We start from the raw sequence: 18,281 nt of genomic DNA, 5'->3' as shown, positions 1-18,281 counted from the left end.
TTACAAAAGCGGGTTCTTTTATTAGGTACGTTCGATTACGCGATGAAATTCCTCCGTTTGACAATTAACGCGCACCCTGTTGCTCTAGTTGGATACGTTCCTTTGACGGGTCGCAGTCAAATTATAACGATAAAATCTGAAACGGGTTACAGCTTCGTTTATTACACGTATCACTAGACACCCTCAAACTAAAAAAGGAAAAAAACTGCACTAGAACTGCACTGAACTAGGTCTCTTGAAAGCACAAGCAATAAGCTGTTACTTATAGTGCGACAAGAAATTGTAGAAAATTATTGAGGGTACCACTTTCAAGTTTTTGACGTAAAATGCTTAAACATGGCAACAATTTGATATCGATTTTTTTTAGTTCAATTTTATTTAATTTCTACTATTTTTTGTCGCAGTATAACACCTCCAATGCGACGCTTTTGAAATTTCGCATTGGACATCCCTTGCTGCGATTAAGGACTGCGTGAAACGCGATATGGTCGCTTTTGACATCGATAGAGACACTTTGGAGGACCTCGCGTCTGATCGCGATGGATGGAGGGATACCATCAAGAAAGGTCGCGAAATTCACGACAACGCATGGTTCAAAGACCTTGCTGGTAAACGCGCAAAGAGGCACAATCCACTACTGCCGACATGGCTCCCTACTTCAGCTGCCATAAATGCGGTCGTAAATGCCGGTCACGCATTGGCTTATACAACCACGAGAGACGTTGTTCCTCGCATACAGACGCTGCATAAATCATCTCCACACACTCCACAGTCAAAATAACTACAGTTTTGACGAGCTATGTTAAATTGTAATTTTTAACGTTTGATTATAAAAAATAAAACAAATAATAAATCTGTCAAGATGTTAAAGGCCTCATGATGATGATGATGATAACATCTCCATTTTAGTTTCTGTCATCATCTAACATCAGGGTCAGACGGTTTAGGTCCCTAATAATACCTACTATTGATATTATATTAATATTATAAATGCGTTAGTAACTCTGTCTGCCTTTCTATCTGTTACCTCTTCACGCTTAAACCGCTAAACCGATTTAGATGTGGTATGGAGACAGTTTGATGGACATAGGATAAATTTTGTCAATCATTATTCTACAGTTACACACAGTGGAAATCGCGGGAAGACGCTAGTAAAAAACCGGCCAAGTGCGAGTCGAACTCGCGTTCCAAGGGTTCCGTATATTACACAATTTAAACAATGTACTTTTTATGTGAAACGTGAGTGTGAAATGTCTTTAAAAAACCCGTATGGGTCGGATCAAAAAGTAATTAAGTCCGACTCACGCTTGACTACACATTTCTAATAGGTTTTCCTGTAATCTATAGGTAAAGATCTTTTTTTTTTTTCAAAATTTTATAGCCAGTAGTTTCGGAGATAAAGGGGGGGGGGGGGGGAATGGTAATTTTTTGCCTATTTTCTTGAATAACTTCTAAATTGTTTATCCTAAAATTGTAAAATAATATGTTTTAAATTTAAACTCGATAAATTAAATATGAAATAAGCTTTATCCACAAAAAAGTCGAATAATAATGTACCTTTTAAAAGAACACTCCATTATTCTTTAAAATACAGTTTTCGATCGAACCCTCTCATGCGACAATTATTTTGGGTCGGGCTGAGAGCTCTTGTAAAAAGAGATGTGTTCCGCTAAGTGTTGGGTACATACGTTGTTTGATGCTATTGAGTACTTTGTTGAACTTCCTCCACAATAATATGTGATTTTTTTAGGATTATACGAGTATACAGGAATTACAGAATGACTATACTCTTGAGTGGTGAATATGTAGATCATACTGAATAACTTTACAATGGCGCCAATCACGAAAACGCGATAAATATTATTATTACTAATTACTATTATGCCGGGGCCGCCACTAACAGGAAACGGCGGGAAACGGCGCGCCGCTGATCATCGCAATAATTCCAGTGTGGCCGTATGAAAAACGTCGAATTAACGCTATAATTAATGCGTTTCCCGGCGTTTCCCGTAAGTGTGGCCCCAGCATTATATAAAAAAGATTGACATATGATGCGCCGAAATGTATTTGAGACCAGATAGGGGAGACCGAGGTGAGTTGTTACAGAGGAGAGTTGTGACATCGTCGATTTTTTGGAATCTATTAACTAATAACGAGCTCGCAATAGCGCGGGTTTGTTCAAGTTACTAGTTAACAAACGCGCACTGTTGCGAGCTCGCTAACAGTTAAGAGGTTCCAAAAAATCGACAATGTCACAAATCTCCTCTGTCACAACTCACCTCGGTCTCCCCTACTTTTGGCGCATTTTCATTCGCTACTATTGATGGTGACTGTACGAGTGAGATCCAAATTTGAGATTCGTATGCAATCAAATAGATAGATCGAATGCAGTTCTAAGCGCCGTGGTCATGGACATCTTAACTATAGGATTGTTAGGTATACACCATTTTTAAGGTTCCGTACCCAAAGGGTAAAACCGGGACCATATTACTGAGACTCCACTGTTCGTCTGTCTGTCTGTCTGTCACCACGCTGTATCTCATGAACCGTGATAGCTATACAGTTGACAGTTTCACAGATGATATATTTCTGTTGCCGCTATAAGAACAAATCCTAAAAACAGAATAAAATAAATAATTTAAGTGGGGCTGCCATACAACAACAAAGTGATTTTTTGCCGGTTTTTTGCGTAATGGTATGGAACCCTTCGTGCGCGAGTCCGACTCTCACTTGGCCGTTTTTTTTATTTAATGGTTGGAATAGCTACAGAGCTTTCCTTGCATTTGTGATATTGAGTATTGAGCGACAAGACATAGGGCATTATTATAGTTAATTTTAGCAAGATTTTAAATGAACAGTTATCTTTTATTAACGCGTGCAACAAAGAGCTTTTACACATTATACGCAACCTACCTAATGTGATAACAATTCCAATTACTGCAATAATTCCTAGATCTAAATCAACACGTCGACACGCACGTCACCGCATGTCACACGCCACCCATCACACGTCACTTTGCGCGTGCCGTTGTCACAGGCACTTGCCGCTAAAATAACTGCTGAGTCCGGTTGTTGTGAAGGCTTTTTTGCTCCTTATCCGCTTAGTTTTGTTGGTTCAAGTAATGTGTTCTTGTTGGACAAATAATTTGCGGAGTGGGAAGTTTCATATACGTATAGCTCGGTTTTACTAAACACTCATAGCTACCTTGTCTTTGCAATAGGGTCAACAAATTGTCAAATATCGCTGTGGACGATGGAAGCGATTTCAAGAAGGAAATGTTTTTTTTCTTCATATTATATGATAATATCCAATGGACAAAGCCGAAATGTACATACGCATTAGGGTATTTAGAACCAGTATACAAAGTATCACAACAACAGGTGTAGCGACAAAGAAATTAACAAATTACGATTTTTTTACTTTGAAGCAGCCTGTATGTGTTAGTAGCTCCTGAGGTAATAAATAGTATGAAACCTTCTTCGACCTTTTTGATTGTCTTTTTTTATTTATGACACTAATAAGATTCTGACTTTTGACAAATGTCATCTTTGCCGCACATTTTCGAACACATTGTCAAAAACACTGCCAATGATTAATACAGTATGTTCCTTTTTGTTGTCGATTGTTGGAAATAACTTTTGTTTGAAAACTTATTATTTTTCTTTTGTTCTAATTAAAAAAATATTAACGTTAGAGCATTCCTGAGAAATTATTACATTACATTCAGTAACCCTAGGTGGGATTTCACGGTCTGTCCAATGGCTAAGGTCATCCTGTATAAAAAACAAGTGACTACGAACAGAGAACCCGACCATCGGGTCACTGGCACTGAATGTGTTAATAAGATACGTGTTATGGGTACTAGACAATTAATAATACTTATAATATATATTGTAACGTTACGGGCAGTTATGTCCCTAAGTTGGTAGGGAAAGTAAATAAGTAATTACCAACTCGTTAACAAATTAATTTATTTAAAAAAAAAACAACTAAAACTGAATAGGGTCGTGGGTGGTCAAGGCCCGTCTAAATTTGCACCCGAGATCCGGTACTGCCCTGGCTGGCCGAAGGTCCGGAACCGGAGCAGGTAGTTCCCACTCGGCAGCGCTTTAGAGGAACAGGGGGGCGACGGCGGGCGAACGACTATGGCTCCAACCCTGCCGTCGAGGTGGTAGGTGGCGTGTTTGTTGTCGGCCGACGGTCTTCTTGTAATTATAACGACGCACCCTGTGAATTTCCAGACGTCTTAGAAATGTGTTCCTGCTCGCTCTGCTTTTGTGAACACCCTGTGATGATGATGATGGGACCATGGGAAAGCCGGTGCACCATGAGCAGAAAGCGTGTTTGTGTTCACAAGCAGAGCGGAGTTACGAAAGCGAAGGAAAAGCACAGATTAAAGAAAGTAAGAAGAACAAAGAAGTGAACTTTAAATAAGTTGGGGGGTACGCATACATACTTAGTCGTACCCGCCACTATAGAACAAAGGAATTTGCAATATCTTGCTGGCAAAGGCATTTAGCATAAAATGGGAATGTATGATTTAAAACGTTAAAGACTGAATAATAAGTGAATTACAAGAGAGCTACTTTATCCTAAAACTAAACTATTTATCCTAATATTAAAACGTTCAACACTTTTCACTTACCAGTACGTGGGTGCGGGAATACACTTATAACGAAAACGTCGCAAATGAAAATTATAATTAATAGGTGTCCGCGCCCACCTGAATTAAATTAAAAGAATTTAAATTCGTACGGCGCGCTAGACGACACGGAGGCCCGTGTGCGCGGCGATACGTGCGTATGCAAAGGTGGGTGGCGCGGACTGACTGGCCCGCGGACGACGGCGCGGAGGCAGCGATCGACAGACCGGCTTCTCGATCTTTCCATGACGTCACTCAATAAACCAGTCGCGAGTATAGTCAGTACGGATAAAGTGCGAACGCCCGAAAACATGCAATACCTAATCATCATGTTTTCCTAATCTTACTTTACTATAGTAAAGTAGAATAAGACCATTAATGTAAATATAAAATTTGATTAATAAAATTGTATAAATAAATAATTAATTGATGTAAATAATTAATAAAAATAATAATTGATTAGGATTAAAATAAAATAATAATTCATGCAATAATAATTTAAAATCTGTTATAATTAAGTTAAATCCTAAAATTTTAGTAATTTAAAATGTAAAAATAAAATAATTAAAGCTTATAATTAAAACATGTACGTGCAACGTTACATTACCCCCTCGCGCCGGAAAAAGGATTTTGTTCCTCAGAATAAAATCCGCGCAATATACGTTTGCGTATTTGCATTTACTATTTCAATCTATCCATCTATCATACATCACGCAGTCGTAAAAAACATTAGTATCTAGTATTTTAACTATAGATGCTAATGCGCCCAGACTTTTGTAGGTAACCAGTTATCGTTCAACCGGAAACCAAAACAAATACATTTTGTGCACTGAGATAGGTGTTAAGAGCGCGATTTGGGAATCAATGCAACAATTTATTGATTACAATGTATTATTTATTCAATCCTGTTATTTTTAAATCTTTTATGTGCCAAGTCCCTAAATTCTTGCCGGACATGTCCTCTAAAACATATACCAAAGGTGACTTCTTTTCAAGAATACGACACTGTAAAAACTTCGGAGCTAGTTTTTTACTGAAGTACTTATTTTTGTCACTTAAAACATAAGCACGTTTCATGACTATATCTCCTACATTAAATTCGACATATTTACGACGTAGATTGTAATGAGCGGTATTCTTTGCATGAGCTTGATATAACTTTGCCTGTACATTATCAAATATTTCGGACATGCAACCTAGATTTTCGGCGTAAATGTCACGTGGTAAAAATATTAAGTCTCTACCGAGGTCATTATCCACGTAATGCGTACCACAAGTCACAAGGTCTCTGCCATATACAAGGAACGAAGGAGTGTAACCTGTTACTTCATTTGCAGAGTTATTAATGGCAAATTGTACTTTTGGTATAAACAAGTCCCAGGTCCTGTGATCTTCATTGACAAATGTTGATAAGCAAGTGACAATTGTTCGATTCTGACGCTCGACGGGATTAACTTGCGGTGTGTATCTAGGCGTATAGAATACATTGGGTACATTATATTTTTTAAACAAATCTACAGTCATGCCGCTAGTAAATTGACTACCGTTGTCGAGAAAAATCGTTTGAGGAACCCCATGAACTAAAAAAAATTGGTCCTCAATAATTTTTGTGATTATAGTTGAAGTCGCATTACGAATAGGGTAAATTAAACAAAATTTTGAAAAACAGCAAGTTATGACCAGGATATATTGGTTTTGTTTTCGAGTGATAGGCAGAGGGCCCATGAGGTCAATCGAAACCATTTGAAGAGGTCGACAACATTGTTTGGGACGACCCATTTCACCAAGCACCTGATGGTTTTGATGTTTATACTCTAAACACTTATTACACGAGCCTACGAATTTTACGACGTCTTTATGCATCCCTGGCCAGAAGTATCTCAACGCCAATCGACGATACGTTTTAAAGATACCTAGATGTCCAGCCATGGGTTCAGAATGATTTTGTTTCAAAACATCGTGACGAAATTCGCTCGGGACGACTTCCTTCCACGAGAACTCGGAGGTTTGCTCGTGTTTATTTTTACATAATCTATACAAAGAACCGTTCTTAATAACAAAATTAGGAAAATTTTGAGGCTTTGTTAGGCAAGAGTTATAAATATTTTTATACCATGCATCTGACGTATTAAGGTAAGAATTTGACAAATCGATAGCGCTTATAGGGACAGCTCTGGAAAGAGCGTCGGGAATCACATTATCCACGCCTCGACGATGTTTCAGCTCGAAGTTAAAACACGACAAACGCACTCCCCAGCGAGCCAGACGACCAGTAGGGTTACTTAGAGAGAGGAACCATTTTAAAGCACTGTGGTCTGTAATGACAGTGAACGGCTGTCCATTCTCCAAGTAACATCTCCAATGCTCAAGAGCTATGATCACTGCAAGTGTTTCACGCTCCGTTATGCTGTAATTACGTTCAGCCGGTGTCAACGATTTGCTCATGTAAGCTACCGGGTGCTCCTTACCGTCAATTGTTTGTGTCAGCATTCCTCCTACGCCATAATTACTCGCATCCGTATGTACCTCGAATGGCTTGCTGTAATCAGGGCAAGACAACACTGGAGCTGAAACTAAGCATTCTTTCAGCTTACTAAAGGCAGCATCGGCTTCAGGAGTCCACTTGAAAGGCAGTCTACCCTTCCTAGAGGATGTGAGCTGATTAAGAGGACCCGCTATCGTACTAAACTGTGGCACAAACCGGCGGTACCAGGTGGCAGTTCCTAAAAATTTCTTGATGTCTTTCACACTAGTAGGTGTCGGATAGTTAACGATGGCGTCTACCTTACCTGGGTCCGTCCGAAGACCTTGGCTGTCAACAACGTATCCTAAGTATTTGAGTTGACCTCTGAAGAATTGACACTTTTCCAAGTTTACAGTCAGGTTTGCTTGGCGAAGTTTGTCTAATACCCGGAGAAGAAGAGACACATGAGAATTAAAGTCCTCGGAAATTATAATTATGTCATCTAAGTAGGCAAAGACTTTTAAGTCAAATTCTCTGAAGAGGAGATCAACTAAACGTTGCTGCGTTGCTGGCGCATTTGTGAGGCCAAATGCGGTTCTTTTAAAGCGGAATGTACCACGACCAGGGACATAAAATGCAGTTTTGTCTCTATCCTCGACAGCAATTGGTATCTGCCAAAAGGCCTTGGACAAATCGATACTCGTAAGGTAACGAGCGTCACGCAGGTTGTCCAATATTTCCGTTACATAAGGTAAATTATACGCATCCTTTCGAGTAACGGAATTCAGCTTGCGACTGTCGAGGCAGAAACGAGGCTGACCATTCTTCTTTGTGACTAGCAGGACAGGTGAAGACCAGGCGCTTTCGCAGGGCTCGATAACGTCGAGACTAAGCATTTCGTCAACCTGTTCGACGAGGATCCGTTGTTTCTCCGGTGACATACGATAATACCGTTGCCGGATCGGCTGCGCATCCCCGATATCCAGACGGTGTTCTATGAGACTGGTCTTACCTAAACCTTTGCGTTCGGCAGAAATATCCTCGAACTGTGCAATGATGTTGTCAGCAATGGACTTCTCCGAAACGCTTAAATGATCATATCCATGAATAAACGTAGGGTTATTTGGCTTTGGTTCCTCTTCAACTACTGTGGCTTTAGCAAAAGTAATGCTACTTAAGTTAGGAAGAATATTAAATTTACGCCAAAAATCTATGCCTAATATGAAATCCGTGTTTACATCTGGTACGATATGAGCGGTAATGAAACGGAACTTATCTTGAAAATGTACAGGCAAGACAATGTAACCCCTGCTCCGCATAACACGCTTGCCAGCGCCTATGGCTGAAATAAATTGGTCCTTATGAATAGGTAAACCTTGGAGCGCTTGATGAGCCTCACTTTTTAACACAGATATAGCAGCACCAGAATCGAGTAAACCTGTCATATTAATACCATTAACTTGTACCGTTACGTAAGGACGATTATCAATACTGGAATCATCATTCAGAATTGCGTCGATCTTATACGAACTGAAAAAGAAGTTAATAGTTTTCAGCCAATTGCTCCAATCTACAGGATCAAAATGATTAACTAGATGGTAGGCACAATTCTGTTTATTTAGTTTTTTGAGGTGGAGGGCTTAACCTTTTTGCAATTAGGGCAATCTGGAGACCTAACACCTTTATGGCCACACTTAAAACAATAAACTTCATCCTTACTAGCTGGGCATTGACGCAAGTTATGGCTATTGTTGCGACATCTAGGGCAAAACAAGGGTTTGGAAGAGGGTGTAGAAGTAACTGCATGTACCTGTTTCATGTTGTTGTTATATTTATTAAAATTATGGGTATTAGTAAAAGACTTATTATTGTTATTGTGATTAGAATTAAATTGATTATACTGTTTGTTGCTGTTATTCCTGAATGTGAAATTCTTGTTATTATTGTTGTTATTACTTTTGTTATAACTATTACTAGTATAGGCAAACTCAGGTGCCAAGGTGTCAGCTGTCCGCCTGGGTGGTTCGCGAAAGTCAGCAAGACGTGCCTGGATACTTTCGTAGTTACGACAGTGATTACGTAACGTATCTATGTCAGTAATCGCGGCCGCTGACGCTAAAGTACTGGCATAGCAAGGCCTGATGTTATGGAGGAGGATCTCTAATTTCTCGTCCTCCGGTAAAGGTTTTGAGAGACGCGAGAATAAACCAGCCATGATTGATAGGTACACGGTAATGTTTTCAGATTCACCCTGCGTGCGTGACCGAATCTCATTACCCAGCCTATAATCATAGTCCTTGTGACCAAAATCTTGTTTAAGCAACGTGGCGAGTTCGACCCAGCTTGACACCTGACCCTTAATATTTCGGTACCAGTGTAGTGCATCACCAGTAAAAATCTCTGTGGCATACGACAAAAGTTTTGAGTCCGAAATAGACCTAGCCTCACAAAATTCCGTTATGCGTACCACAAAAGCACGGACGCAAGACTTGCCATCAAACTTGATCTTGCAAAGCTCATTGTGACTACCACGGTCGCAAGTAACATTAACGCTTATCGGCGCCGTGCCAACAACAGGTTCTGCGTTCGGAGCACGCAAAACGGTCGCGGCAGCCGTGTCCTTGATGGAATTAAATCTAGCTGTAAGAGCTCGAAATTCCTGGTCGCAAACTTCATACATGGGCTTGGTCGATTCATCACATACTATTCGGTTGAGGCGGTGATGCAAATGATTTAAAAGGTTTTGTGTGCGAAGCAAAGCGTTCCTATCTGGTCGTGAATCTAAATTCGACTGAACTTTAGCGAGAGCATCACTGACACCCTTCAAGTCGGCGGAGACCGAGAAATTGCTTTCTAAAATGTCCTCGGAAGGAAACAAAAGCCCTAATTTCGCAATTTGTTTCCGCAAGTCCTGGACAGTGGAAGCCGGCGTGTCACCACGTATGCTAACTTCATACTCCAACTCCGGTTTTGTAAGTGACAAAAATTTCACGGGAAATTCCATTTTGTTTAAACTTAAATAAAAAAATAAAGAAAAATTACCTAATAATAATAACGTGCAAAATGGCAACCGTGTAAAGTGTTGAACGCTTGGTTTTAAATAACACTACTCCGCCTGTTACAATAATAAACTACGTAACGTTCTGGTTGGCAAAAAAAAACAAACGCAAATTAAAAATAAAAATAACAAGCACAAAAATAAAAATAAAACGTTAAATATTTGCAACTAGTGTGTACCACAAAACTACAAAATAAATTATTGCACAATAAAAAAATATTTATAAATTATTTGATTGACTGTACTAGTTACACTGCACTAGCACAGGGTGATATAAAAATTCAGAATAAATTAAAACACAGAATAAATTAAATTATTATAGAATATTAAAATTACAATTTGATTATTAATAAATAATTAAAATTATTATTATTATTGGGGTACACCTTAGTTACATGCAACCAAAAAAAAACAACGTTTCACAAAAATAAAAACAGCAAACACACATAATTCTGCGGGGCAAATTTAGACCATTTAGACCACGTTGGGCGCCAATGTAACGTTACGGGCAGTTATGTCCCTAAGTTGGTAGGGAAAGTAAATAAGTAATTACCAACTCGTTAACAAATTAATTTATTTAAAAAAAAAAACAACTAAAACTGAATAGGGTCGTGGGTGGTCAAGGCCCGTCTAAATTTGCACCCGAGATCCGGTACTGCCCTGGCTGGCCGAAGGTCCGGAACCGGAGCAGGTAGTTCCCACTCGGCAGCGCTTTAGAGGAACAGGGGGGCGACGGCGGGCGAACGACTATGGCTCCAACCCTGCCGTCGAGGTGGTAGGTGGCGTGTTTGTTGTCGGCCGACGGTCTTCTTGTAATTATAACGACGCACCCTGTGAATTTCCAGACGTCTTAGAAATGTGTTCCTGCTCGCTCTGCTTTTGTGAACACCCTGTGATGATGATGATGGGACCATGGGAAAGCCGGTGCACCATGAGCAGAAAGCGTGTTTGTGTTCACAAGCAGAGCGGAGTTACGAAAGCGAAGGAAAAGCACAGAGTAAAGAAAGTAAGAAGAACAAAGAAGTGAACTTTAAATAAGTTGGGGGGTACGCATACATACTTAGTCGTACCCGCCACTATAGAACAAAGGAATTTGCAATATCTTGCTGGCAAAGGCATTTAGCATAAAATGGGAATGTATGATTTAAAACGTTAAAGACTGAATAATAAGTGAATTACAAGAGAGCTACTTTATCCTAAAACTAAACTATTTATCCTAATATTAAAACGTTCAACACTTTTCACTTACCAGTACGTGGGTGCGGGAATACACTTATAACGAAAACGTCGCAAATGAAAATTATAATTAATAGGTGTCCGCGCCCACCTGAATTAAATTAAAAGAATTTAAATTCGTACGGCGCGCTAGACGACACGGAGGCCCGTGTGCGCGGCGATACGTGCGTATGCAAAGGTGGGTGGCGCGGACTGACTGGCCCGCGGACGACGGCGCGGAGGCAGCGATCGACAGACCGGCTTCTCGATCTTTCCATGACGTCACTCAATAAACCAGTCGCGAGTATAGTCAGTACGGATAAAGTGCGAACGCCCGAAAACATGCAATACCTAATCATCATGTTTTCCTAATCTTACTTTACTATAGTAAAGTAGAATAAGACCATTAATGTAAATATAAAATTTGATTAATAAAATTGTATAAATAAATAATTAATTGATGTAAATAATTAATAAAAATAATAATTGATTAGGATTAAAATAAAATAATAATTCATGCAATAATAATTTAAAATCTGTTATAATTAAGTTAAATCCTAAAATTTTAGTAATTTAAAATGTAAAAATAAAATAATTAAAGCTTATAATTAAAACATGTACGTGCAACGTTACAATATAAACTTATAATCAAGTTTTCTTTCCCCTTTAATGCCCCATGCACTTAATAACCTAGGACATAAAACAATCATCATCATCATTTTGAGAAAAGCACTATATATACCTCGGCGTGAAAAGGGGTTGCCGGCCTCACAACTATACGACCTCGCTAGGCTCGGCCGTCTATATGTACTCGGCCGGCAACCTTTTACTTCCCGGCCTCTGTAATAATGTACTATTGAGCTACAGTTTTGTTTCGTCCTCTTACCGCGTCGGGTCGTGATTGGTATTATTTTTATTGTTGACTAAACGTATCGAAATTAATTATTATAGTTAAGTCGGGAGCCAATACATGAAAAGTACGCAATTATTGTTTGGCATACGAAATCTTAATTCAACCATGACAGTCGACAGGTAGAAAAACTAAAATAATCTACTTTTACCCCTCGTACCAAAACTACATCTACTTAATCACATCAGTGCGTTATCGTCTATCGATATCCACTCGTTTCACATCACTAGAGATCGGTTTATCGGCGAGATGGATGTCGCCGATTTATCATGTTACATACTTCATTTTCTTTTTATCGCGCCATGAACCAGTAAACCTATTTCTAATAAAAAGTTGCGAACGTTCTAGTGATCTCTCAATTTGTTTTCTCTGGTAACATATCTATTTGGGCGGCGACAGAATATTTTAAGTAAACGTATTATATAGACGAAGCTCTCAGTATTTTTCACTTTTTTGGCTTCGAAAAACGGACCATATGTTCAAAAACTGCAACCACACACATATCCAAGCATCGTAAACTTCGAGCGAAATCCATTGAAGTACTAGGGTTGTAACTGGTTGTCAGTTGTCATACGTCATTTCAATGGATTTCGCTCGCAGTTTACGATGCCTGCACAGAACAGAAAACGTAAACAAAAAACTACGGTCGCCGGTAGCGACATCTGCCCGAAGCTTTCAGTGTGCCTCCCAATTTGATTGTTTATAGTATTTATAGGCATTTAACATTAGGGTTCCCACGAATTAATAAACTAGAGGGTTCCGTACCCAAAGGGTAAAAACGGCACCCTATTAATAAGACTCCACTGTCCGTCTGTCCGTCTGTCCGACCATGCAATCTGACACTGATCTGGCTCTATTCAAATACTGCAACCACACACATAACCAGGCATCGTAAACTTCGAGCGAAATCCATTGTAGTACTAGGGTTGTAACTGGTTGTCATACGTCATTTCAATGGATTTCGCTCGCAGTTTACGATGCCTGCACAACAGAAAACGTAAACAAAAAACTACGGTCGCCGGTAGCGACATCTGCCCGAAGCTTTCAGTGTGCCTCCCAATTTGATTGTTTATAGTATTTATAGGCATTTACCATTAGGGTTCCGTACCCAAAGGGTAAAAACGGCACCCTATTACTAAGACTCCACTGTCCGTCTGTCCGTTTGTCCGACCATGCAATCTGACACTGATCTGGCTCTTAAATACAAAAAATCACAGTAATAAGTAGGAATTTACACTAAAATTGAACAGATTGACGCATTCCTATGATAAGTTTTTTGTAATTTATTACCTTTAAACTCGAGTACCATTTTTGAGTAGCTTTAACAATCTCTCTAATTCATGGCCCATTACGGAACATGAATTAGTTAAAGTTTTTGTTTGTTTTGTGGAATTTCTCGTAGGAATATTTTACTTTTATTTAAAAATAATTTGTTGAATGTACATATTATATTTATTTCCATGTATTAATTTTAATTAACATTTGTAATAATTGTTATTTTAAATTTTGTGTCGGTAATTTTTATATGTTAACTAGATCAGCTAGTGCCTTTTTTTTTTTTTTTTTTTTTTTTTCTTTTTTTTCGTTTTTTCTATTTCAGGGTAGTAATCATATTTCATTCATTCTTCTTTTTATCCTGTAGCCGATTGGCTCGAATCATATTTTTTCACTGACTCCGTTCTTAGGTATTTGAAATACAGCATGGTCAGCCAAACTATTCAATGACAGTTGAATAAAAAATATCCAATTAGCCACATCCTAAAAACTGAACAAAATAATAGATGTTATATATTAAAGAAAAAGCTGCCTAGAGGGCTTCGTCACTTTTTCTTTAATATATGACATCTATTACAGTTTTTAATTTATATATAGTAGTGTGACTACTTAAAAAAACACAAATCAAAATATTTAATAAAATAATTTGATTTGTTCCCAAACTTGTTCAGTTTTTTGTTCTTGAAGTAGGTCAAATTTTAATAGAAATCCTTTAGATTTCGTAGGCCGAGTTATCATGGACTAGGCTAAAGAGATCGTCGAAAATACCAAACATACCTGTTCCAAGTACGCAACGATCATTTTCAAATCCAATTTTGCTACTCAAAGATAATTACTTACGATATATACCTAGATATACAGTGTTGAATTGGATATGTAACCGTGACATAAATATTTAGCAATTATCAAATAGCATTTTGCACACAAAGCAAATTATATTTTCAATTTCTTCCCTATTTTATGACATACATTGTACTCATACGTTAATTAGTACATCGTAATAGCATTTCAGTACAAAGCACAACTAGACAAATAAAGAGACAGACATTTGTGATAAGATAATCATGGTAATGATACAATTTAATGTCGAATTGTGTGCAAGTGACAGCCGGTGACCGCGAGACGTCACGACCTTTTGACATAAATCTGTGATATAAATCAAGAGATATGAGTTTCAGTGACAATGTGGAAGACCTTTGGAGCTAATTGATAGTTTTATTTCATGAGTAACTATCGCGGTAACACATGTGGTGCGGCATGAAATAGTAGAAATAAAATAAAATTGAACTAAAAAAAACAAAACAAAAAAGAAACTCCGTAAAAATTGTTGCCATCTTCTTCTTAATAATTTTCTACAATTTCTTGTGGGACTATATGTACAATATGCATGTCATTTGTACTTAGTAATAAGTTTTTATTAATATTAGTTTACATATAGGAAACTATAGGTCTATTACTAGAAAAATGTTACTGTAAAAACTCATCTGTTTTATAAGACTGTTAGTTTCTTAATAAATAAATAAAAACAAAATAGGTAATTTATATATTTTAATATTAGTTAAGTGTTACTAGGTATATCAGGTATATGCTGAGTTTTGTTCCATAAATAAAACTTTAAAAAAAACAACAGTTAAGTCCTAGGGATGAATTTAGAATGCAACTCATTGTGCTGATCGCGTTATAGTTAAGTAGCATTGTGTAAGTAAAATTGCACATATTAATATGTATTGCGACCTCGCGCTCTCTGCAAACGCTTCATATTGCGTTATCTATGGCTTCTGTGGCTTCTGAGGGCCTACCACGAACCACGTTCGACGTGTTGCCTCTCTGTCGCACTTGTAAATTCATACATAAGTGTGACAGGGAGGCAACACGTCGGACGTGGTTCGCGGTAGGCCCTCTGTTATGGTACCAACGTGTATCTTTGAAGTACGTTTCTCCATTTCCCTTATTATAATACACGGTCTACCTACATTTTATTAAACATATTTTTCGGGTTCAAGTAAAATAGCTACCTAATTTACTTGTTCGACTCGTGAAACGGACAGATTGATTGATGGCTTCCAATTTCATTTCCAGACGCTTTGACATGTGTATCAAATAAATACCCGATACGTATGATTTTTAAATACTTACGTACTGGGAAGAGTTGCGTTTGTATTTTTAAATATATATCGCTTATTAAATCACATTTAGAAACGGGTCTATCGCGAATTTATTTTGTTACCTTTATTTACCGACGTTTCGACACAGGTTTCACTGGTCGTGGTCGCGGCTAACTGACGTCCCAGCAAAATGTCAAAACAGAGATTTGTGTGACTACCCCACGAAAAGTGCATTTAAAGTTCGAGGTAGACATCACATTTTCAAACCACCCACTACACATAAAAGTTAATTATTGTCAATAGTCCGACAATAATTAACTTTTATGTGTAGTGGGTGGTTTGAAAATGTGATGTCTACCTCGAACTTTAAATGCACTTTTCGTGGGGTAGTCACACAAATCTCTGTTTTGACATTTTGCTGGGACGTCAGTTAGCCGCGACCACGACCAGTGAAACCTGTGTCGAAACGTCGGTAAATAAAGGTAACAAAATAAATTCGCGATAGACCCGTTTCTAAATGTGATTTAATATGTGTTTAAACCGCGAAAGTTTTAAATGTTATATATATCGCTTGTTGAGGCTGTGGCGTATCCAAATTAAAAAAATTGGATTATTATTCTGTGTTTTGAGTTCCTCTCACTTGTATTGGATATAAAAATTACTCAGATTATGAGGTAGATTTTATCATTTCTTGTAAAATATTTTTTTATTAATATCTTCCTTTATTATTTTCTTAAATGCGCTGGTGGCCTAGCGGTAAGAGCGTGCGACTTTCGGTCAGAGTGTACCAATTACAGTACAGTAACAGTGTAGTAGTGTACAGAGGGGACCCAAGAAAAAAAGAAAATTTTCGACGAAAAGTACAAATTTCCGAACCCAACTTTTATTATTTTGTCGTGTAAGAAATGTCAAATTAAGTATATTTTGTCATGTAACATTTTTCTCTAGGATCGATAATTATGGAGATACCTCACCGGTTGTAACCGACAATAATAGTACCTACAAGATCATAAGTCGGTTCTGATTTGTCAGTTTGATCGCTGTCAACCTAACATACCTCCTCGCTTCGCTCGTCGTCGCACCTATCTTGCCTCTGTTACTTAAATTTTAAGTTGCTTTTAAAAATTGTCGACAAAAGATACTTATTTTCATATTTCTTACATGATGAAATAATAAAAAGTTGGTGTTATGTTCTGTCCTTCAAAATCTTCAATTTGGAGGTATCTTAAAATTTTGTAGTGCAATATCTCGGTATTTTTAAATTTTAGAAATAAGTTTTTCAAGTAAAACCTGCTTATTTTGACGTATTCTCTAAGATACAATCATAAAAAGCAGTGTCAACTTGACATCACACCGTCGATTTTTTTTCTAAGCCCTGGGTACCCTTTGCTACACCTACACCCCAACCCATAAAACTTGTAAATTAAAGAATGTCCTAAGTCTTGGTAAGAGCTGGTCGCATTGTCCCGCTAGTTAGCAATGCTGGACGATATACCTAGTGTGTTAACCATTTGGTAATCAGAAGAATGAAAGCGCGCTGATACGACCAGGGTTTCGATCCCAAACTCCGCAAACGTGTAATATGTTTTTTTTTTTTCAGATCCAGGGGAAGCCAGTAATCCAGCAGCGCATCCTGCCTAGTCCCGCCGTGTCCATAGACTCGCCGTACCGCAGCTCTCCGCCCGGCGACGAGAACAACAACATCATATTCAGCCCGTGGAAGGCTTTCGGCCCTTTTGTGGATACTGTACAGGTACGAATTTATTATGTTGTGTCAGATCCAGGGAAAGCTAGTAATCCAGCAGCGCATCCTGCCCAGCCCCGCCGTGTCCGTAGACTCGCCGTACCGCAGCTCTCCGCCCGGCGACGAGAACAACAACATCATGTTCAGCCCGTGGAAGGCTTTCGGCCCTTTTGTGGACACTGTAATAAATAATAAATAGGCCTTTGTCATCTGTGTCAGATGTTTCAAGCAGCATCGCGGTTACGAGTGTTACGACACTTGCGTTCGTGGCTGTAAAGCCCTATACGAGAGAGGATCCCTCGGCCACACACGCAGCAGGTGTATGCTCCCCCAGGTGGGCGGGGGTTGGAGGCCTGCTCGTGGCGCCTCGTGCGTTTCTCTTTTAGTAAGGAGAACCAGGCATCGTCGTGCTTGGATTGACCATCATGAATAACACGACGCCACATGGGTCGGTCTTCAGCCAGTTTCTGCCATTGGTTGCATGGGATGTTAAAGGCAACCATGTCACGTTTCGAACAATCCTTAAAGCGCAGCATTGGCCGCCCGGCTGGTCTTTTTGCGTCTGCAACCTCTCCTAGCAAGATTTGACGTGGCAAACGAGTCCGCTCCATTCGATACACATGCCCAAGCCACCTCAGTCGTCTTTTCTTTAGTGTGGCCGTGATACTAGGGAGCTGTACACACACTGTGGACACGACACACAGGTGTACAGGTACGAATTAATTATGTTGTGTCAGATCCCGGGAAAGCCAGTAATCCATCAGCAGCAGCTTGTACCTACTACCTGACGAGGAGAATATACAGTATTGGGTTCTTCAAAAAAATTGTACAGTGTGGCATGCGTTTAACCCGTATTGCTCGTGGCTT

The 18,281-nt window shown here is 38.8% G+C and overlaps 1 protein-coding gene across 1 annotated transcript in view; it reads left to right on the top strand.

Moving 5' to 3' along the window:
- Positions 1-18,281, top strand: part of LOC134742673 (uncharacterized) — a 294,576-nt gene that overhangs the window by 216,040 nt on the left and 60,255 nt on the right. The window contains exon 5 of the mRNA XM_063675862.1: positions 17,271-17,423. Within this exon, the coding sequence (XP_063531932.1) occupies positions 17,271-17,423 (153 nt within the window). The remainder of the gene's footprint in view (positions 1-17,270; positions 17,424-18,281) is intronic.

Source organism: Cydia strobilella, chromosome 7 (genome assembly GCF_947568885.1).
Source record: "Cydia strobilella chromosome 7, ilCydStro3.1, whole genome shotgun sequence".
NCBI lineage: Eukaryota > Metazoa > Arthropoda > Insecta > Lepidoptera > Tortricidae > Cydia > Cydia strobilella.
Note: the sequence above shows the minus strand (reverse complement) of the source record. Positions and strands in the feature narration are given on the sequence as shown.